This window comes from Talpa europaea (genome assembly GCF_964194135.1).
Source record: "Talpa europaea genome assembly, chromosome: 7".
Classification (NCBI taxonomy): Eukaryota; Metazoa; Chordata; class Mammalia; order Eulipotyphla; family Talpidae; genus Talpa; species Talpa europaea.
In genome coordinates, this window is record NC_140074.1 from 57,170,295 (window position 1) to 57,193,612 (window position 23,318).

General features: G+C 36.8%; 1 protein-coding gene across 1 annotated transcript in view; it reads left to right on the forward strand.

Moving 5' to 3' along the window:
• SMC2 (structural maintenance of chromosomes 2) overlaps positions 1-23,318 on the forward strand; it is a gene marked incomplete at both ends in the record, with an annotated part of 51,346 nt that overhangs the window by 22,026 nt on the left and 6,002 nt on the right. The window contains 10 exons of the mRNA XM_084239046.1: positions 197-335; positions 680-799; positions 2,318-2,522; positions 11,249-11,384; positions 12,990-13,114; positions 14,217-14,410; positions 15,539-15,682; positions 17,865-18,059; positions 19,804-20,004; positions 21,422-21,538. Coding sequence (XP_084095172.1) covers positions 197-335; positions 680-799; positions 2,318-2,522; positions 11,249-11,384; positions 12,990-13,114; positions 14,217-14,410; positions 15,539-15,682; positions 17,865-18,059; positions 19,804-20,004; positions 21,422-21,538 — 1,576 coding nt within the window. The remainder of the gene's footprint in view (positions 1-196; positions 336-679; positions 800-2,317; positions 2,523-11,248; positions 11,385-12,989; positions 13,115-14,216; positions 14,411-15,538; positions 15,683-17,864; positions 18,060-19,803; positions 20,005-21,421; positions 21,539-23,318) is intronic.

The following is a 23,318-nucleotide window of genomic DNA, read 5'->3' on the forward strand; positions in this document are numbered from 1 at the left end:
AATATACTGGGGAACTTTTGATTGATTTAAAGCAATAACTGACTAGTCATCTGGAACATTCAGTTTTTAAGACAACATGCTTCACCTGTGTTCATGTCAATTAAATATGTTTTCAGAAAAGCTCTTGACTAATAAAGGACAACTTTTTCTATTTTTTCTAGCTAAAGATTGATTTTTGTCAACTTTTCTATTTTAGGGATCCAGAGAAGAACTGGAATAGAAATTGTGTGAAAGGACTGGTAGCTTCCCTGATAAGTGTGAAAGACACTTCTGCAACCACAGCTTTAGAATTGGTAGCAGGGGAGCGGCTTTACAATGTTGTAGTAGATACAGAGGTAAATACAGAGAATTTGTAATTGTTATTTAGATTGAAATATCATGTACTGCTAGAAGAATTGGGTACTTTCTTGATGTTTTAAGTTTCTCCCAAGGTTGCTTATTTTTACATGCTATTCACTCATTCACTTTCTGATTTTTTTATTGATTATATTTACTTGTGTTCCAGTGGTGATGTCATGCTTAATTAGGAGTTTTGAATTCATATTATCAGTCCTGGGCATTTGGTTGTTACGCATGGAAGGCAATAAAAATTTGATTATGAATTCCTAAACAATCACTCCTTCCATTTGGATATTTTCTGTCATCAATAATTTTTTTTTTCAAATGAACATTGTTTTAGGTTACTGGAAAAAAACTACTAGAAAAAGGGGAATTGAAGCGTCGATATACTATAATTCCACTCAATAAAATTTCAGCCAGATGTATTGCTCCAGAAACTCTGAGAGTTGCTCAGAATCTTGTAAGTCTTTATTTTTTTCTGCATCTTTATTAGAGGACATTAATTAAGAATAGGGGAGTAATCATGTAGAATCAAAAAATACTATGTTACCATGCTTTAAAAAATTGTAACAAAATAGAGTTGGCTTTATTCAGTTAGATGGAAAGTAGAGATAAATGTCAGACTAGAATTCTTCTTGGTATTTCAGTGTGTAATAAATCTTAAGTCAAACCATCTGACTATCAACTGATATTAAACATGAAATTTCTGATTTCTGAAATAGCTACAGTTATAGAGCTTAAATACCAGAATTCTCCATGTTTTTGTTTCATGTCAGGCAGCTTTACACTGCCCACAGGGGCAACAATTACGGAAAATATCCATCAGTATTATAGTCACGAAGCCGATCACTAGGATATCCAGTCAGCTGCTGAGGTAGATCTAAAGTGGCATGCCTACTAGTTAAAAAAAAAAAAAGATGAGTACAGAAGGTAGATATAAAGGACTAGTATCGCTGTGTGGTATTGGTTAAAAACATAAAGCCAATCATAATGTCCAGCAGCACTATCAGTTTGTTAATGGCACAGGCATTCCAGGTGTGTAAATATAAAGTGCAATTCTATGAAACTGATAAATACATTTGTAATTAAGATACTAAAAATATAGTACACTTGCTGAAATTGAGAAATCTTTAATGAAATAATCTCAAAATCCAGTTGTGTCCATAATATCAAAAGGAGGATAAGTACAGATTAAGTGAAAGGTGGTATTTTGGGTTAGTATTTCCTTTGCTTTGAAAAATCACCTTTGGGTGGTCTCCAAAACTTAGAAAGGCACTTCAGCCTTGGGTGAAGTCCTGGCCTCTAAGTAAATTGGAATCTCAAATAACAACAAAAATAGTTCCACTTAGATCTCTTAACCAGACTTAGATAATGGTAACTGTTCTGTCAAACAAATGCTGAACATACCTTACCCAGTGCTACTTTCATTGTGATTTCTGCTGCTGCTCTTAAACTCCATAAAGGATAGTGATACAAAGTTCTTAAGAACAAGTTTTTCTAAAAAGAACAAGTTGTTCTGCTCATCTTAGTTAAAAAGGAAAAAGGGCAGAGACAGACATTATTACCAGGATAAGAGAGTTGTATCAAAACAAAGGGATGAGGGGCTAAAAAATTTTTAAGGGGAGCATTTTTTGCAATTGTGTTAACTCGATCCATTGCTGTGCTTTAATTAAAGTAGTATGCAAATAGTCCATTTTTAATTCAGAAACTTGGTAGTGGCTCCTACTTAGTAGAAATTCTTGTAATGCTTGGTACTTTCATTGTGTTTTACTTACTAGTAGATCTTTCAGTGTTTAAACATGAAATTTTTTCCCCTAAACTATTGAATTTTCTGTTAGTATTTTTCAAATTTCAAAAGTAATATAGTACTAAATATAGATTAAATTATTTTAATTTTTATTTTAATTCTTTGTGGTTTATAAATATATTTGAAGGGAGAGGACAAGTATAAGCTGTGACATAATCTATTTCCTTACAGGTTGGCCCTAACAATGTTCATGTGGCTCTATCCCTGGTTGACTACAAACCAGAACTTCAGAAAGCAATGGAATTTGTCTTTGGAACAACATTTGTTTGTGACAGTATGGACAATGCAAAAAAAGTGGCTTTTGATAAAAGGATAATGACTAGAACTGTAACTCTAGGAGGTGACATATTTGATCCTCATGGGACATTAAGTGGAGGTAGGTTTTATATCATTTTGTCCTTGTAATCCTGTGTGGGAAATAGGATGGGCGGGGGGCTTTCTTTTTCATTTTATTATTTTAAGGAGAATAGTGGAGTTGGTGGTTTAGTCCAATCTTTGGTTAGAACCAGGAATAAAACCCAGGTTTTATGCTTATAAGCAAATAATCTAATTAAAGTATCTTGATGGAAATCTAAGGATTGAATTTATACTTTAAATACTTACCACATGACACATAATTAATATTGATAATCATACAGTGTCTTTTTATACCTCAAGGAATTCAGTCTAGTAAACAATCCTGTTTCTTTTTTTCTTTATTTTAGCTTTATTTTTAATTATGCATACAATAATTGGGGAGTAGGCCAAGTTGCGGGGGATGGTAATGAGAGGATTCAGCAGGGACTAAGTAGGGAGCAGAACAGGTGGACCTACTGAAATACACTGTTAAGGGGAGCAGCGGGCAAGAGAGGAGAGGTCTGCTACACCATTTGGGATAGCTCTCTGGCCAGGAATCAGACTCATGTCACATGGCTGGTGATAGCTTGATAGTGCTGAGAATTCACCCCGCTCCACCAGGGAGGCCCTGTTTCTCTTATTCATCTCAAATAAAAGTATACTGTTTATTTTCTCTTGTTTTCTGTCCTATCGGGATAGTTTAGTCACTGGAGAATTCAAGTCTTTATTAAGTACATATTTAGTGTAACTACCCACTTTTTTTTTTTAAGATTTTATTTTTGCATAGAAGAACTGGGGTGAAGGTCAGAGGTGCATGGGCTGAGAGGATTCACCCCAGAGTAGGGAGCAGAGCAAGTTGATTTACTGTAATACACTGCTAAGGGCAGCAGCGGGTGAGGCAGAAGAGGTCTTGCTGCACTATATGTGGGTTAGCTCCATGGCTAGGGATCAAACTCTGGGCCATCAGAGTCAAAGAGCTGAGACTTAACCCCTATGCCACCAGGGAGGTAGGTCCCAACTACCCAGTTCTATAGGAAACACGTTAACTTCTAAATTGTGTTTATGCCACTCCTGTCAAAAGTTAAAAAAACAAAACACAAAACAAATCTTCCCTTAAGGTGGTGCTTTAGAAAGGAATTCTTAGTAGTTGATCATATTTTTCTTTTTTAAAGATTTATTTTTTTTCATTTATGCATACAAGAACTGGGGAATAGGTTAGAGGCATGGGGGTGGAGGGGCTGGGGAGGGAGGGATGAGAGGATTCACTAGAGATCGTGGAGCAGAACAGGCCTATCTACTGAAATACACTGCTGAGGGGAACTGCGGGTAAGACTGGGGAGGTCTGCTGTGCCATGTGGGTTAGCTCCCTGACCGGGAATTGAACTCATGCTATAGTGGCTTAGCTTGAAAGTACTGAGACTTAACCCTTGTGCCACTAGGAAGGCCGGATCGTATTTTTCTTGTTCCAATATTTGTCAAATTGTTTCCAGGTCTTTGTCAAGTGATCATGTAATAATAACAAACACTGACTAGTATTATGTTCCAGGCAGTATTGTAAGGCTGTTGGTGCTAGCCACATGTGGTTCTTTACATTTTTAGTAAACTAAAAATCATTACTTTAGCTATACTGGTCACATTTCGAGGGCTCATTAATCACGGTGGTTAATAGGTAACTGGATAATAGTCATAAGGGACATGTCTCTCATTCTATAAAGCCTTATTCTAAAGACTTCAGATAATTAACTCTTTGAATCTTTGTAACAAATAAGTAGACATATTACTATGAAAAATGCAGTTGTAGAAATTAAGATACAGATTGGTTAAGTAACTTACTAGTAACTGACAAAACTCAGAATTTCAATTTAGATAGTATGATTTCAGAGTTTGTACTTTTAACCAGTAGGCTATATAGTGCCTCTTGAGATATCAAGTGACTCAGTGTGTTTATTTTTTTTTAATCGAGATGTAATGGACAAATAACATTAGTTTCAGGTATACAGCATAATTTAGATACTTGTATATATTGCAAAATTATAGAAGTATTAAATCTGTCATCTTTTTGTTACATTCCGTTACATTCTTTGTGCTAACAATTTAAGTATGACTGTTCTACAACTCTCAAATATACAACACGGTATTATTAATCATAGTATTCCCATACCGTGTACATTATATCCCAGTGACATTTATTTATTTTTAAAGATTTCATTTATACAAGAACCAGGGTACAGGCCAGATTCGCGGGAGGACGAGAGGATTCATCAGAGACAGAGCAGGGAACAGAACAGGCAGACTGACGAAATACACTGCAGAGGGGAGCAGCGGGCACGACAGGCGAGGTCTGCTGCGCCATGTGGGACCGTCGCCAGCCGGCCGGGATAGAACCGGCGCTGCAGAGGTTGCGGACAGCTTCACAGTGCTGTGCTCAACCACCTGCACCACCAGGGGAGGCCTGTGACCTTTATTTTATAACTACAAGTTTATATCTTTGGACAACCTTTACCATTTTTTCACCAGCCACCTCTGGCAACCACCAATCTGTTCTTGTCTGTGAGGTTGCTTGGTTGGTGTGTTTTTGTTCTCTTTCAGCCCTCACATATATAAATGAGATCACATAGTATTTCTCTTTTCTTTGACTTATTTCACTTACAATAATGAGTTCCTTTGCTGTCCATCCATGTTGTCACAAAAAAGCCAGATTTCTTTTTTTATGACAAGATAATGTTCCATTTTGCCTCTGTATGCGGGCATACCACATTGTCTTTATGCATTCATCCATCACTGGGCACTTACGTTCTTGCCTATCTTGGCTATTGTTAATTATGATACAATGGGCAGAGGGTTGCAGATCTCTTGAGTTAGTGTTTTCAATTTCTTCAGATAAATAACTAGATTGTTTTCTTTAGATAAATAACTGGAAGTGGAGTTGGTAGATTATATGATAATTGTTTTTAACTTTTGAGAGATACCTCCATAGTCTTCCATAGAGTCCACACTAATTTATATTCCCACCAGTGTTGGACAGAAGTTCCTTTTTTGCCTCATCTCCTAGCACTTGTTATTTCTTTTTTTTTTTTTTAAAGATTTATTTATTTATGCTACAAGAACCAGGGTATGGGCCAGAGGTATGGAGGGTGAGAAGATTGACCAGAGACAGAGTGGGGAACAGAACAGGCAGATTGACTGAAATACACTGCTGAGGGGAGCAGTGGTTGAGACAGGAAAGGTCTGCTGCGCCATGTGGGTAGCTCCCTGGCTGGGGATCAAACTTGTGCTGCAGTGGCTGCAGATAGCTTCATAGCAAGGGGTTCTTAACCCCGTGCGCCACCAGGGAGGCCCTAGCAACTTGTTATTTCTAGTCTTTTTGAGAAAAGCCATTCTAGTAGCTGAGAGGTAATATTTCAGTGTAGTTTTGATTTGCATTTCTCTGGCAATTAGTGATGTTGAGCCACCTTTTCATGTATACCTGTTAGCCATCTTTATGTCATCTTTGGAAAAAATAGTCTATTCATATCTGCCCTTCTTTAAATCAGATTGGGTTTTTTGCTGTTGAGTTATATGAGTTCTTTGTGTGTTTTGGATATTGATCCATTATCAGATAGGATTTGCAAATATTTTCTCCCATTTTATAGGCTGCCTTTTCAATATTGAGTTTTCTTTGAAGAAGCTTTTTAGTTTGATGTAGACCCACTTGTTTAATTTTGCATTTGTTGCCTTTGTTTTGGTATTAGATCCAAAAAAATCACCAAAACCAGTGTCAAGGAACTTTTACCAATTACGTTTCTTCTAGGAGTTTTATGGTGTCAGTTCTTACATTTAAGCCTTTACGCCAATTTGAGTTAATTGCTGTGTGTGGTGTAAGAGAGTGGTCAAGTTTCATTCTTTTGACTCTGACTGTCCAATTTTCCCAATACCATTTACTTAAGAAACTGCTCTTTCTCCATTGTATATGGCTCCATTCTGGGCTTTCTCTTCTGTTCCATTGATCTGTGCTTTTATGACAATGCTGTACTGTCTTGATTACTACAGCTTGGTAATATAGTTTGAAATTAGGGACTATGATACTTCCAGCTTTGTCTTTCCCCAACTTTGCTTTGACTATGGGGTCTTATGGTTCCATATAATTTTTTTTGATTATTTGCTCCCTTTCTGTGAAAAGTGCTATCAGAATTTTGATGAGAATTGCATTGGATTGTATTGCTTTTGCTTTGGATCTAAATTGCTTTGGGTGTATGGACAGTTTACAATATGAATTTTTCTAATTAATAAGCATGTAATACCTACATTTATTTGTTTTCAGTTTTTTTCATAAATGTCTTATAGTTTGGAGCATACAGGTCTTTGAACACTTTGGTTAAGTTTATTCCCAGGTATTCTTTTTGATACAGTTGTAAGAGGGAGTGTTTACTTAATTTCTTTTTCGGTTGATTGGTATTGAAATCTATTTTGGAGCTGTTGGTTTCAGAGAGTGGGGTCCTTGGTTTAACTCTGGGAAGTTTTACCAGCATTCCCCTTTCAGTAGCACCAGTGAGTTTTCCAGGTGAGTTTCTCCATGACACAGAGGTGTTAGTTATATCCAGAAGGGCAAGTTTATTATAAAGGGGGAAAAAGAATAAAGAATGGTTACACAGACACAGGGGCAGAAAGAGCTGCCCCTGAAAGGGACAGGTTTGCTAAAACAGAGACCTGCATAGTTACAGGCGAGCAGCCGTGGGGAGGAGAGCTACCTCTAATCCTTTGCAAAGGGAGGAGGTCAGTGAAGAGAAACACTGGCATGGTCAGAGGTGGGCAGGAGAGCTGCTGCAGAGAGAATGATGTCACAAGGAACACCTGCATAGGCACAGGCTGGCAGATGGGCTGCTGCCTCATGCCAGTACAGAAATTGCATGGACAAAGTATTCTCTTTGGTAGGGGCTCATTCCTTTGTGGAGTTAACTTTCATTAGCCTAACTACTTCTAGGGTGTGGCTGGGTTGATTTCTAAGGACCAATGATTTTCTACAATGGCCCTCAAATCTCCATATCCCCACCTCTGGTTTGCACTGGTGATATTTTGTATAGCTCTCTGATACTTGCGGTAGCCGTTGGCACCTAAGGAATATTCATTTTGATAGCTGTTTTAATGACTATGTTAACCACCTCTACCTCTACCTCCAGCTACCAGCATTGTGTGAGCCTGGTCTCTCTTCTTGTGGTGCCTTCTTTCCAACCTTTCTACTGTTAACCTCCATCAGTATTAGTCTGTAGCAATGCAACCAGTTTTATGTATATTGATTTTTGTATACTGCAGCTTTACTGAATTCATTTATTAGTCTAATAGTTAATTGGTGGAGTCTTTTAGGGGTTTTATAATATGTAATCTGCAGATAGTGACATTTTTCATTTCTTGTAATTTGTATGCCTTTCATTTCTTTTTCTTGCCTAATTAGTCTGACTGGACTTCCATTACTAAATTACTAAGATGAGTAAAAGTGGTGAAAGTGGTCATCCTTGTCTTAGTCCTGATCTTAAAGGAAAAGCGCTCTTCTTGAGTATGGTGTTGTCTGTGTGTTTGTCATATGTGGTCTTCATTATGTCGAGGTGTGTTCCCTCTGTACTTATTTTGATAAGTTTTTTTAAAACTTTTTAAAAAAATTTATTTTATTTATGCATAGAAGAACTGGGGTATAGACCAGAGGTTCTGAGGAGGGGAGCGTGAGAGGATGCACCAGAGACAGAGTAGGGAGCAGAACAGGTGGATTTACTGAAATACCCTACTAAGGGGAGCAGTGGGCGAGACAGGAGAGGTCTGCTGTGCCAAATGTGGGTTAGCTCCCTGGCGGGGGATGGAACTCCAGGCTGAGGCAGTGATAGCACTGAGACTTTAACCCCTATTCCACTAAGGAGGCCCTGATGAGAGAGTTTTTTGGTCATAAATGTGTGTTGAAATTTGTCAATTTTTTTTTTTTTTGTGCAGTTAGTAAGATGATTGTGATTTTTATCTTGTGTTTTTTTTAATGCGGTTGTCACACCGATTTGTGAATGTTGAAGTATCTTTGTATCCTGGAATAAGTACACTTGATCATGGTGTATGATCCTTTATTTCAGTTTGTTAATATGTTGAGGATTTTTGTATCTCATCAGGAATATTGACCTGTGTGCAGAATGCTGGTCAAGTTCCAGCAACAGTGTTAATAGCTATAGGGTTACAGCTTGTATGTCACAGAAGTGATACAGCTCTCATGTCTTAGGAGTGTTACAGCTCTTGCTTTACAGCTCTAGTATTACAGTAAAAAGCTTCACAACTGTAGTTAGGAGGGGGAGAAGTATGTATACAGATTCAAAGATTCACTGTTACATCGGCAAAAAGGGAAAGGGTAAAGTCAATTTATTCCAAGTAGGTTTCAGTCATTGCAGTTCTGATTAACAGAAAGTTTGTCAGTGGTGATTGGCTGAATTTCAATTCTGGGTGAGACTTGTTCCAGTGTGGTTTCATTTTCTTTTTGACTTTAGACAGGTCTGCACATGCCCCAACACCCCTAGCCACCTCAGCATGCTTGGGACCTGAACTTTCAGTAGCCTCGCATCACTGGTTGTTTACTCAGGATCTTTCCATGTTTTTTTTACTCATAATCTATAATTGTGATATGTGATGTCCTTGTCTGGTTTTGGTATCAGGGGATTGGTGGGCTGGTAAAAACGAATTTGGAAGTAGTTCCTCCTCTATTTTTTTTGAAGTTTGAGAAGGAATAGTGTTCATAATTAATTGCATATCGGTACAGCTTACTAATGTAGCTGATTGGTCCTGGACTTTTGTTTGTTGGGAGGTTTTAAACTGGTTTTCTCCTTATTAGTAACTGGTGGGTGCAGATTTTCTATTTGTTCATGATTCAGTCCTGATAAGCTTATATGTATCAATGTATTCTAGGTTGTTTAATTTGTTGACAATCGTTGTAGTAGTTTCTTAAGTCCCACCCCCCACCCCCCCAGCATCAGGAAAATACCTTTCTGATTTTACTTTTTTGAGTCCTTTTTTTTTTTTTTTTTTTTTTTTTTGGTAAGTGTAAAGATTTTGTCTTTTCAAAGATACCAGCTTTTATTTTCAGTGATTTTTTTTTTTTCTATTTCTCTAGACTTTCATTTATTTCTGCTGTGATCTTTCTTTTCTTCTACCTTTGAGCTTCATTTGTTCTTTTCTATACAAGCACTGGGTACAGTCAGAAGCGCGGGAGGGTGAGAGAATTCACCAGAGCCAAAGGGGAGAGCAGAGCAGGCAGACTGATGAAGTACACTGCTGAGGGGAGCAGCGGGCTGCAGGGGAGGTCTGCGCGCTGAGTGGGACCCTCGCCTGGCGGTCGGGGATCAAACCGGCACTGCAGAGGCTGTAGGCTGCTTCGCAACCCAGCGCTCAACCACTGCGCCACTGGGAAGGCCCTTCATTTGTTCTTTTCTTATTCTTGAGGTGTACTGTTAGGTTGTTAACTATTGTTTTCTTGGCCTGGAAAGACATTAAGTAAGCAAAAGGAATCTCATGATCAAGTTCTCCACTACACAACTTAAGGTGGCTAGTATTGTAAAATTTTTTTCTGTAAATATCAAATGAGTAGGTGTTTATTTCACTGATTTTGATACTTTCAAAATCTGTACTTAGAGGGGCAGCAAATATGTCACTGTATCTTATTAATCTATCATTAAACCTATAACATTTTCTTGACAGCATAACACCTCTGCTTTTAATTAACTTGCCAGACGATTGTGGTAACAAAAAGCTCCCACATTTTGCGCATCATTACCGTAGGTCAGTTGTATCTAGTTCAGGTTATTCTCTTTCTGGAACCCATGATAAAGTAGAGCTAGACCTTATCTTAAATCTGATTTCCTTGGATTATGAATGGAGAGATGCTTTTTATTTTTTAAAGATTTATTTATTTATGCACACAAGAGCTGGGGTGTAGGGCAGAGGTGTGTGGGGGGGGTGGGGGTGAGAGGATTCACCAGAGACATAGTGGTGAGCAGAACAGGTGGATCTACTGAAAGACTGCTGAGGGTAGCAGAGAGCAAGACAGGAGATACATTGCTGCACTGTGTGATTACCTTCCTGGCTGCTAGCTTCATAGGGCTGAGACTTAACCCCTTATGCCACCAGGGAGGCCTGAAAGATACCTTTTTAAAGTTTCTTTTCAGAAGAGGTATTTTTCCATTTTACTGGCCAGAGTGAATTAACCTGGCTAAGTCCAGGGTTAGTAGTGAGAAAAATGATACCTAGGAGGGATGGACCCGGTAGACATAGATGGTGTTTGTATTTCTTTTTTTTTTTATTTATTTTTTATAGAGGCATGTTTTATTTATTTGTTTCTTTGTTTGGTTGGTTGGTTATACATGCACTGGGTACAGTCAGAAGCGCGGGAGGGTGAGAGAATTCACCAGAGCCAGAGCGGGGAGCAGAGCAGGCAGAAGGACCGAAGTACACTGCTGAGGGGAGCAGCGGGCGGCAGGAGAGGTCTGCGCGCCATGTGGGACCCTCCTCCAGTGGCCGGGGAGCAGCCGGGGATCGAACCGGCGTCGCAGAGGCCGCGGGCAGCTTCGCAACCCAGCGCTCAACCGCTGCGCCACCGTGGAAGCCCTGTTTGTATTTCTTAAGGTTCAAGTGAGAAACCCTGTGGCTTTAGTAACATCATTGTAAAAGATTCAGTGCTGAATTAAAGTATAATTCTGTGATAACTTTTATTGTTTACTAAATAATTTAGTAACTTAATGTTTAAGGCCTGTTTGAATTTCTTACCATCAGGTGCTCGATCTCAGGCAGCTTCTATTTTAACCAAGTTTCAAGAACTCAAAGAAGTTCAAGATGAGCTGAGAAGCAAGGAGAATGAACTACAGTCTCTAGAAGAGGAATTAGCAGGTCTTAAAAACACTGCAGAAAAGTAAGACTTCTTTCTGCTGATTGTAGATTTTTGGGAGGGAGGAGGAGTGGAGACAAAAGTTTGCACAATAGGAAATGAAGGAACATTTACTTCTAAAGAAATACAACGTACGACTTTCATGATATGCTTGGCTTTATTTAGAGTATTTGAAAACATTGACTTGGTAATCTGTTTATCACATATCTTTTTTTTTCCTGATTTAAGCAAAAGAATAAAATCAGCCAAATATTCTCCTTTCCCTCCTGAGATTATACTCGCAACATTCTGCTGTGATTCATGGGGAATCCCTTAGATAGAGTATCAGAGGATACTTGAGTTCTTGATTTGAAAGGATGTGATGCAATGTAACATCAATCAGGCATCTACATTTAGCAGCATAATAATTGATCAGTTCTCTATAGGAGGTTAAAAAAAAAAGTATCTTGGGCCAGAAAGTCATTGATAAAATTGTTTCCTTACATGTCTTCTGTGGGGGGTATGAATATATATGTATGTATACCTTTCAACAGTAGTTCTGTTTTCATATTTAACTTTTTTCAAATTGGGATATGCTGTTTAACTTTTATTATGTAACATTACTCACTATTGGATACTTATAGAGGTGCTGTAAATACAGCAGTGACTCAGACATTCATCATCTCTTTCATAGGGTTAGGAGGAACAGACAAAAGTTAAATTGGTAAAGCATGTTAAATAATGCTAAGATCTAAAAAGATAAAACAGTAGGAGATAATGAATTACCCAGGGCAGGAGATGGAGAATTTCAGATTGGCTGGTCAGGGAAAGCTCACTGAGAAGACAGCTGTTGAATAAACACTTAAAAGTTTTGAGTGAATTAACCATGTGGTTATCCTGGAGGAAAGTTGCACTTGCTTTAAAAGCTTCAGGAGTATAAATGCCATACCTATACATTATTTAGAAGTTTAATCTTAATTGTTTTTTATTCCCTCTGAAGATGGTAAATGGAAATTGAGATAATAAAATGTTTGGTTTCAGTTTTCAGCATTATGGTACTAAGTCACTGTAAAAGAAAATTAAATTGAAAATTTTAATACATTTTTAGCATTCTTATTAATTGTGGAATTTAGGTCAAAGGAAACAGATTTTGAACACTGGAAGGGTCAACTAAAGGCATTCTTCTATGGACCATATTAAGATAATGTGTTATATTGTTTTTCAAAGTTCTATGCTCCACATTTTAAAACAAATTTAAAACTAATTTTAACTTCATTTTTCATTGCTGTCAAATAGTCTCAGGTAATAACACTTAAAGGAGTATTTGTTTTCTAAATTGCTTGTTTTTTGCTTTTCCCCTTAAATTATGAACACACTACCTTGTGATTTATAACTTAAAATTTCACTTCACCTGAATTAGCTCAAGAATTTCCAAAAATATGACTAAATACTTCCCATGGATCTGGGTCATTTAGTGTTGCTTATCATAGTGACCAAATCAGACTTCATTTTAATTGATGCCCCTGAAATGAGTCATCAAAACTACTTATTACCAGTAATACCTTCTATTGTGAGTCTGTTATAGTTAAGATTCTGTAATTTGAATGACGCAAACATCTGAAATGTTGTCATTTATAATAAACCTCTCAGATACCGCCAACTGAAGCAGCAATGGGAGATGAAAACTGAGGAGGCAGATTTATTACAAACGAAGCTCCAGCAAAGCTCTTATCACAAGCAACAAGAAGAATTAGATGCTCTTAAAAAAATTATTGGTAAGATAAAAACAGTCTGTGCTTAATCTGTTTCTGCTGATGTCCTCACTTATGGTATTACAAAAACCTCATATTCATTTGAGTTATTTAATTCTTAGTACAAATTATGAGAGTTCTGCCCATTGTACCACTATACAGCAGATCTAGAATGTTTGTTCAACGTTGTTTCATTGTAATGTTGAGGGAAAAACCCAGCAAGAAGTTGACAAAAGGACATTGAGAACATGCCTTTATCGACTTCCTTTCAAGATGCAGTTTCCAAGAATCTAGCATGATGTTTTGCATTTTACCAATGGCATATGAAAAGTCTCATTTTCCTAAATCTTTTCCTTTCCAGACTTAAAATTCTCTCTAATCTTATGGTTGTGAAAAAACAGCCTTTTAGCTTTTTAATTTGCATTTCCCTGGTTGCTGTCGAAGTGTGGGGTCTATTTTTATAGTTTCATGGAACCTTTCAAGTTTCTCTTTCAGTGAATTTTCCATTTGTTTCTTTTACCATGATTCTCTTGAGTTACTCATTTTGTTTCCATTGTTTTTATGTAAGAGTTGGCGTATCTTACAGGTTATTAGCCTAATATTTTTGTTCCACAATGAAAAGTAGTATAGGAACGTGGACAGTCATGACTTTCAGGATTATATTTGTTTCTAGATGCTAACACTAACATGCTTGTTCTTATTTTCTTTGTGATTTTAGAGAACTTTTCCTGTGCTTCTTCCTAAAATACATTCTCAGTATTTCTCTAATAAGGGGGTTCTCTGAATAGAAATAAATAAGAACACAAAGTAAACTTGTTTATGAAATTACTTGTAAGCTTTTTGGCAGCTAAAATAATGAAATAATGCATTAGTTGTTATACTCAATTCTGGTTTAGGAAACTGCAGGTATATTGAAAAACGAGTTGTCATCCTTTTAATAAGTTATGGCTAAAGTTACCTTGTTAATTTCTTGACAGATTTTTAGGTAATTTATGTATGGCTCTGTGTGTCAGCATACCATTTCCAGGATAAAGTTGGAGTCTTTGACTTTTAAAGGCATTTTACTATTAAAAATTGAATTTATAAGCCATTATCTATAGTCACATTTGCCTACCTTGTGATGCAGAGGAAAGTGAGGAGACATTGAAAAACACCAAAGAAATTAAAAAAAAGGCAGAAGAAAAATACGAAGTATTGGAGAATAAAATGAAAAATGCAGAAGCTGAGAGAGAGAAAGAACTAAAAGATGCTCAGAAAAAGCTTGATTGTGCCAAAACAAAAGCAGATGCTTCTAGCAAGAAAATGAAAGAAAAGCAACAGGTAAATAACCATTTTTGAAATGGAACCAGTCTTTTAACATCAACATAATACTGAGGGTGATAAAGCATCATTGGTTGACCTTATTTATTATAGAAACTAAAAACAAAGTTTGCTTCTTGTAAGGTGCATAATTTATTTCTTAAATTTTAAAATACACTCTTGTCTGAGAGCCCTGTAATTGGGTGTGGTAATTGTGAGTATGGGTGGCACTAACTTGCTAATACTATAGAAAAAGCAAAGCTGCCTTTGGCAAATGTTTCCTTCTAGTAGACCAAAGCTTTAGGTCATGCAGTGTAGTTAGGTCCATATCAGCACTGACATTTCTATTTAATATGTGAATGTATGTGGTAAAAGAATGACGTAAGAAAAAGCATGTTATATTGGCAGAATGCTATCTAATTGTAATCTGACTATAGCTGATATCTTTTAAATAGTGCCAAAGTTTTCAGTGTAAAGATTCTGAATCACTAGTCTCACTGTTTCATACAGTTTCACTTAAAATCTGCTTTTCTTAGTAGTTTTTTTTTTATAACATGCTTTATGGTTCTGTCATTAAATAACTACATGAAAAGTATTTAATAGTCTGAAGAACCTAATGAGAAAAAAGAAAAATGAAAAACTGTTTACCTGTACTCATCTGTTGTGCATCATTCTCTTGTTTTCCTTTATGGAAATAAGACAGTCCCAATTTTAGATGGTTCTATGGCTCGACTTAGGCTTTTCCTGTTGGATTGTGGTGTGACAGCAGTATGCACTCAATGGAACCCACAGCATGACACTCTGGTGATGCTGTAGCTCCCCTCGGCTATTTCAGATTGTGATGTCTTCAACTTCCAGTGGGTATATCAGGAAGTGGCCCTGTTTTAAACTGCGGAAGATCTGCAAAAGGATAGAAGAATTAAGTTACGGAATTCTTTAAACACATAAACATCCTACCCACTTTTGTCATAATTTTTTAAGTATAGGGAGAAAAAATACCTTTCCCCCTCCCCTTAGGGGAAGCAGTTTACATGTGCTCTTTGTGGTTGAGTAATTGAGCTGTGTGTCTTAATTGCCTTTTGTTGACATGGATATATTTGTTTTCATAGTCAAATCATGCCCAGACATTGCATTTTTTTTTTTTTATAGGAAGTTGAAGCTATCACTCTGGAGCTAGAAGAGCTCAAGCGAGAGCATGTGTCCTATAAACAACAACTTGAAGCTGTAAATGAAGCCATCAAATCCTATGAAGGTCAGATTGAAGTAATGGCTGCTGAGGTGGCTAAAAATAAGGTAACATTTGCAATTTTTCCAATTTAAGTAAATCTTAATGTTTGAGGTTAGTGGTCTCCATCTGTACTTTTGAGGAGAGGTGAACATGAATATTACTGATCCAGAAAGAGTCCTGAAATACTGCTTCATTGTTTCAGTCAGGGTCTACTCAGGAAAGAATAAACTAGAGTCCTTTGAATAGGCAAAGTTTAAATAATAATCAGCCTTGCACTGTTCTTACGGGGTAAACTAGAAAATCCAGAACAGGGAACAGCCCTTGGCGGGAGGACGGAGGCAGGCGACCACATAGCACACATGTGGAAGCCCCATGCCGCCTGCAGGGCGAGTGACAGACCCAGCTGGGAAGGACGCAGGTGTGGGCACAGGCGGGTGCCCGGCCCCCAGACCTGCTGCAGTACCCACTGGCATGCCTGGAAGCTGCACGAGTGGCCGCCCCGCGCAGGCCGGGCTGCTGGAGAAGTACGTCGGGACTGCATATGAAGCCTTCCTGTGTCCCCACTGCTCAACTCACAACGCTGGTGGGGGAGTCAGGAACATGAGGGGCGGGCTTGGGACTGCGGGGGCTTCTTTCGTGTGGTGGAGATGTTCTGCCATCTGCAGGTTAACGTACGTCTGTATTAGAGACAGTTTCTGCGTGTAACTGAATGCATATAACTAACAGTGACATGTCATTTACCCACATCAGAGCTGAATTTTTTGCCTTTCGTTGTCTATTTTATGTTTTCCCCTTGAGATAATTGTTTTTAATAGTTCATTGTTACTAATAGCAGATGTCTTTTTTGGAAGATTCTTCCTTTTGTATTGCATTAAATTTTCTCTTTTTCTGCCAGTTGATAATTTTGCCTCCAAAGTAAATTTTTAAAATATCTAATTTCCCTGATTTTTCTTCTATTCTCACATTTTTCATCTTATTCTTCCTCCATTTTTCTTTCATAGGCATTATGTATTGCTGTTGTGCTTCTAAAGAGGAGTGGGGAAAATAAACCACTCCCTTCTTAATATTAACACTAACATGGATCCCTTAGTTTTAAAGGTATTTCATTGAGGCTTTACATTGTAATTTCTCTTTGTGGCGAACAGTAGCTAAGGAGACTATGAAGACATTAAGAAATGGCCATCTCATTGGGTAGAGGCAAGATTAAAACATTTCTGCTCAATCTTAAATGTCAGATTATAAGTTACACTTGCAGTGCAATCTTTAACATTTAGACATACGAGTATTATAAACTTTTCTTTTTGTTAGTTAATAAACTTATTTTTCCTTTGGTTAATGTGCCCAGAGTACTTTTCACTTTCTTAGTCTTCAAAGGATTTAAACAACTAAATAATCTTTAGTATTTAGAGAAATGAAATGATTTTTATCTTCCTTCTGAAAAAGACTTGTTATGATACAAACATTATAAAGTAATTAAAGCACTTTGGGCTCATTCAGTTATCTAATCGTAATATTAGTTGTTTTTATTGCTCAAAATTATTTTTTCCTAATGAGAATACCTTTAAAATTCCCAAGTTGTTACTGGTGCTTTCAATCACATATGGAGATTGTATTTCTCACAGTTCTGCTTCGTTTCTCTCTAATCTAAATATGAGTTGAGCTAGGTTGGTTGGTTTGTCTTAGACAACTGTGTGAGTTGATAGAGAACTTTTTAAGATCTAGGATGAAGTAAAGGGACATATCACCAATCTATTCTACAAAAAAATCTTTTCTGTTTTGACCCCCTGGGATAGGACCAAATGCTGTGACCTTTTGTTGTTGCTCGTAAAGTCCATGTATCTACAGAGAGGAGGAAGAACAAATTCCAGCCTACTTTACTTTTACCCCTGTTCTTTGCCCCTCCTGGGTAGATGTCATTTGGGGTGGTGCATAAGAGTATCTCATTAACTACTCAGAAATTCCACTTTTCTGAGAGACCTAGTAGTCCCTTCTCTCTCCGGTTGAGTCCATTTACACTATATCCAGTGGAAACTTGTTGCTTCTAGTATGAACACTACATCCCACCCCTTTTTTGCCAGTTGAATTCTCCTATATGTAAATTCACTGACATTTTAATGAGGACATAAAAATGGAGAGGGTTAGGTGACCATCTGCCTGTAATCATTGCTGTCTTGCCCAGAAGTCTGTTAAATGATCTCTCAGTGAACTAAATATATCTTTATTACCTTACTATACTGTTTATTTTAGGAATTAGTAAATAAAGCTCAAGAAGAGGTGACCAAGCAAAAAGAAGGAATAACAGCCCAAGATAACGTGATTAAAGCTAAATATACAGAAGTGGCAAAACATAAAGAGCAAAACAATGATGCACAGCTTAAAATTAAGGAACTGGACCACAACATTAGCAAACATAAGCGGGAAGCTGAGGATGCTGCTGCAAAGGTATGTAGTATTATTCATTTTTACCATTAATCAAAATTTTGCTTATGGGTTGAAATATGAACTGCTCCATGAAGCACTCAGTATAAATGGCAAAAGTACTGCTTATAATAATTTTGAGACAACTGTGTTAACTGTTATTCAACAGTACCTGTTTTCACCAAATGACACTCACTAATGTTTTGTATTTAATTTTAATTATTTAATCCTAACTACAAGTTATAGAATTACTAATGAATTAGTAATGATAATGTTGAACTTAGAATTCAGATAAACACATACTCTCAACTTGTAAAATAAGAACTTAGTTGACTTTAGAATATTATGAAGATCAGTACTGTCAATTTTTGATGCCTCATCTGAAATCTGATGTCACTGTTTTTAATAGTTTCTTCCATGTATCACTGGCCCTTAAATATTTTAAAGGGAACACATGCTTTTGCAGAAACTCATTGGTATGTATATGTATAGTTTTAGTAATTCATCTGTCATGTTTTTTTAAAAGATTTATTTATGCATACAAGAACTGGGGTGTAGGTCTGAGTTGAGGGGGTGAGAGGATTCACCAGAGACCATAGGGAGCAGAACAGATGTACTGAAATACACTGCTGAGGGTAGCAGCTGGCAAGACAGGAGAGGTCTGGTTAGCTCCCTGGCCTGAGATCAAACGCATGTTGCCATGGCTGGAGATAGCTTGATAGTGCTGTGTCTTTAACCCCTGCGCCACCAGGGAGGCCCATAGTTTTCTTAAGTTTGTATAACAGTTCAGTGCATTTTTAATCTTTCCTTAGCATCATAAAAATTAGGTTTAACTTCAAAACAATCTTTTCTACCTCTACAAGAGTATTGACTGCCTGTTTATTGCTTGGTTTAAAACACATTTATTAATGACTGCATTAACCTACTAGCCTAGTATTAGTGGGTTCACTGAAATATTATCAGTACTAACATTACTCTATAGTTTTTTTGGTCATTGAAAAGGCTAGTACTAGTGATTCCTTGGGGGTTTTATTTATAAAGAAAAGAGTAAAAAGAGGAACTTCAAGGGGACAGCAAAATTCAAGGATTCTTTAAAACAGTTTATGAAATACTGCTCATGGACTAGAAAGGAACTTAAGCCTAAAATTGATAATTTTATTTTGGATCCTGGAGGTGAGACCATGTCCATAGACTTAATAAGGACAAACAAACTGAGAAGGATTGAATTATAGCAGTGACAACCATACAGTTCTAGAAGAAAGTATTCCTCAAAGCACTGTAATTTGAAATGTTTAATCAGGTGTATTACGTGCATTTGCAAAAGAATAGGTGGGGCGTCAACATACAGGATAGTTCTTTTTACTTAAGATTTTAATTCTGGAATAATTGTTAGGTATCTGTTACTAAGTCATAAGTTATTACTGTAAGAATTTCACAAGTTTTTCTCAAGCAATAGATTGAATTTGGTAGAATCTCAAGGTGCCTCATCTGACTTATATTTCATTCTAATGGAGATGTTGTTACCTATACTTTAAGGATTTCTTTATCAGTTGGCTCTTGTGCTTACAGAATATCTTTTTCTGGTCTTTTATTTGAATCTATTTCAGGATAAAAATACTCATTCCTGTCAAAAATGAACCCACTTTTTTCAAATGAGTTACCGTCCAGTTTTTCTCCAAAGTGTTTTAGAATTAGTAAACATTTAAGAAACTGGTTTCTAAATGTAGGTTTATAAGCAATGATAGATTCTCCTGTTGTATGTGGCTAGGTATCCAAAATGTTGAAAGATTATGACTGGATTAATGCTGAGAAACACCTCTTTGGCCAACCGAATAGTGCCTATGATTTCAAAACTAACAACCCCAAAGAAGCAGGTCAGAGGCTTCAGAAGTTGCAAGAAATGAAGGAGAAACTAGGACGAAATGTCAACATGAGAGCGATGAATGTACTGACTGAAGCTGAAGAGCGGGTGAGTGTGTTCCTAGGACAATCTGGCCTCTCTGGTACATGATAGCTCTTTCTGACCTCTGAGGTAATGATTAGTCAACCTTTTATTTGATGTCCTTAGAACTGGAAAGAGAAAAGGGGGAAAGTGCTTATTTTCTTCTTTCTGCATTATCAGTTTGTATATTCTGTTGGACCTTGACTGGCTTTACCATAGGCTTGTTCTACTTATTCTTCGTGTAACTAATACCACCCTTCAGTCCATACCTCTGTATTAAGAGCATTCTATATAAGTAATGCCCAAAACTGTTCCGTACATAACCACTGTTTATACAGATGAGTCACTCAGCAGCATCTCCTCATTATTTGATAATGTTATCTATACCTTCTACAAAATTGTTTGAATTTGTATATTAACGTTCCAATAAGAATGAGAGCTCTAACACTGTTAGTAATTATGAGTTCAATTACTTTTAAGTGTGTAGTAACAGTACCTGCCAAGAATATCTTATGTCAGATACCAAATTAATGCAGGTGTTATGATCTTTGAAATGTTCCTGTTGGTTTTCATTTCCCCATAAAACTTTGCAACATATGTCATATTTGTGGAAGGAAATCTTTGGTCTGAGGTTCAGCTACAGATAGATATCTATATAGAGCTATATGCTCTTAGAATTCACAATTCCCATCTCCTTGCCAGAGATTGTTTCCATTTTCAGCATATGACTTCTTTTATTTTTTGTTATAATTTGAGTGTGTCCAGATAAATACTTGGGATTTTTCAAGGAATAAGATAAAAAGATGGAGAAGTTTTAGGAGGTTGGCCATATGAACAGCCCTGGTTGGAGTTTTTCAGGGAGAATTTGAAGCCAGCTTAAATGTGAGGCTTTGGGGAGAAATAAGAGGATCTTTAGGAAGCTTTGCTGTTGTGTCCATGGTATGATTATCCTTCAGTATCCTCAATTTTTTTTTTTTTTTTTTTTTTTTGTAGTCAACAGTTTTACATTTTTTGGGAAGGTTACTCTGAAGATGTGATGTTTGAAGCAAAACACAAGTTAACGGTTACGTCAGATAGAGAAAGAACATTCCAGCAAGAGAATGATGCAGGAGCTATATATATCTATAATGAACTTACTATGTTTAAGGAACTGAAAACACCATAGGATTGGAGCATAGGCAATGATGTCATAGAGAAAAAGACCAAATTACATAGAAAAGACCATGCAGGGCTTTTTTTTTTTTTTGCATTTACCTATGACATATTTTTATCTTGGCTACCAAGAAGATAAAAAGATTTATTAGTGTAGCCAAATATTTCACAGCCTGTTCTATAAATTGTCTATTGAATTTTACATATAGATGATATACTACAAGTGAAACTATAAGGAGAGTATCTTATAGAAAAATATGTTTTTCATTAAGTATATTTTTTATCTTACTAGTATAATGACTTGATGAAGAAGAAGAGAATTGTGGAAAACGACAAATCCAAAATCCTTGCAACTATTGAAGACCTTGACCAGAAGAAAAACCAAGCCCTAAATATTGCTTGGCAAAAGGTATTTGAACCAAAAATATTATTTATTCTGTATGAGTCAAGAGCAAAATATGACCCATAGGTTTTTATACTGAGAGGTATTTAAAGGAATAGTTTATTTGCAGTAGGCACATACTGTCACCTTAGAAAACAAAACATTTAAAAGCCTGAGGTTCACTATTAGTTTGCTAAGGTAAGTTTTAGTCATTCCATGCTCCCATCATCTACTTCAAGTTATGCTAAATTCTTGACTTTCTAGATTTTTCCCATTTATCATTCTTAACCTTGGTATGCCGTTTGTCATCTTTCTTTTCCATGAAACCATATGTTCTTATATTTGGAAGAAGTCTTTTATACCATGTTCTATCTACTAGACCTCACACTCTACTTGATACGAGAAGCATTATCAGTTTCACGCTGAGGAATCTCTAGTTGTTGGAAAATTTCCCACAAACCATTCAGTTACACTATCCTTGGTTTCTTTTGCCTAGGCTTGAAAGAGGCTAAATATTTGATCTAAGAATGTTTGTAGAACAAGATTTGTGATTTCTTAGTATTTATAAATTTTTAATTGAATTTCAGAATTTGTGTTCTCAAGTTTAGTCAATCATTTTGTACGATAGATTAATAGTTATGTATTATGGAATAAGCAGTTAGTTGTATATGAATTGTCTTAAAACTAATTGTATCATTGACAGTTACAAAGAAACCAAAGTTTAAGAGAGATGAAACTTCTAAAGATGCTATATAGTCATAGGAAGAAAAGCTGGGATTTTCATTTTTTTCTAAATTGGAACCAAAATTAAAATTGCCTTTTGTTGGTAACTGCTGTCACCCTTGTTGCTTTCAAGAATTGGGCAGTATGGGCCTCCTCAGTGGTGCAGCCGGTTGAGAGCCACACTATGAAGCTGTCCGCGAGTTCAATCTCAGCCGCCTGGCGAGAATCCCACATGGCGAAGCAGACCTCGCCCGCTGCTCCCCTCAGCAGTGTCTTTGGTCAGTCCACCTGTTCTGTTTCCCGCTCTGTCTCTGGTGAATTCTCTCATCCTCCCACACCTCTGACTGTACCCCAGTTCTTGTATAAATAAGTCTTTTTTAAAAAAAAGAAAAGAATTGGGCAGTAGATAGGAAGTTTAGTTCCTTTTTAATGTACTTTTATTCAACAAAATATCAGTTACCATTTTTGTTTTATGACAACTTTGTGGCAGATTTCAAGGTTCTTTATGATTATTTCTACTTCCCTGACTGCATGTATATTTCTTTGGAATAATTCCTTAGTTTTTTATGTGGAGTTATTACATAGACACTATACCGTTTGGTACTTAATAAGCCTTTGCTTCTTTTTTTAAAAAAGATTTGTTTATACATACAAGAACTGGGGTATAGGACAAGAGGTGCAGTGGAGAGTGTAAGAGGATTCACCAGAGACACTGTGGGAAGCAGAACAGGCATATCTACTGAAATACACTGCCTAGGGGAGCAGCGGGCAAGACAGAGGTCTGCTGCACCATATGGATTAGCTCCCTGGCCGGCCTGCCCCCTTGTGCCCCTTTTTCCATAGGAACTTTATTTTCAGTATGGCAGTACTTCTATCCCTCTCAGTCTTGGTTCTCCAGCTTTACAACTTAGTTTCCGTATTCTCTGTAGTATTTTTCTGTGGTTTTAAAATGCATGCAAATGTTGGCCCCATTGGTTTTTGAATAGCATGTAGATTTATTAACACTGAATCTGAGTGGTTTTGTCTCTTGTTTTCCCAGTGGTTCCTGGATTTAGTGCTATTATAAAATTAACTTTTTAATTTT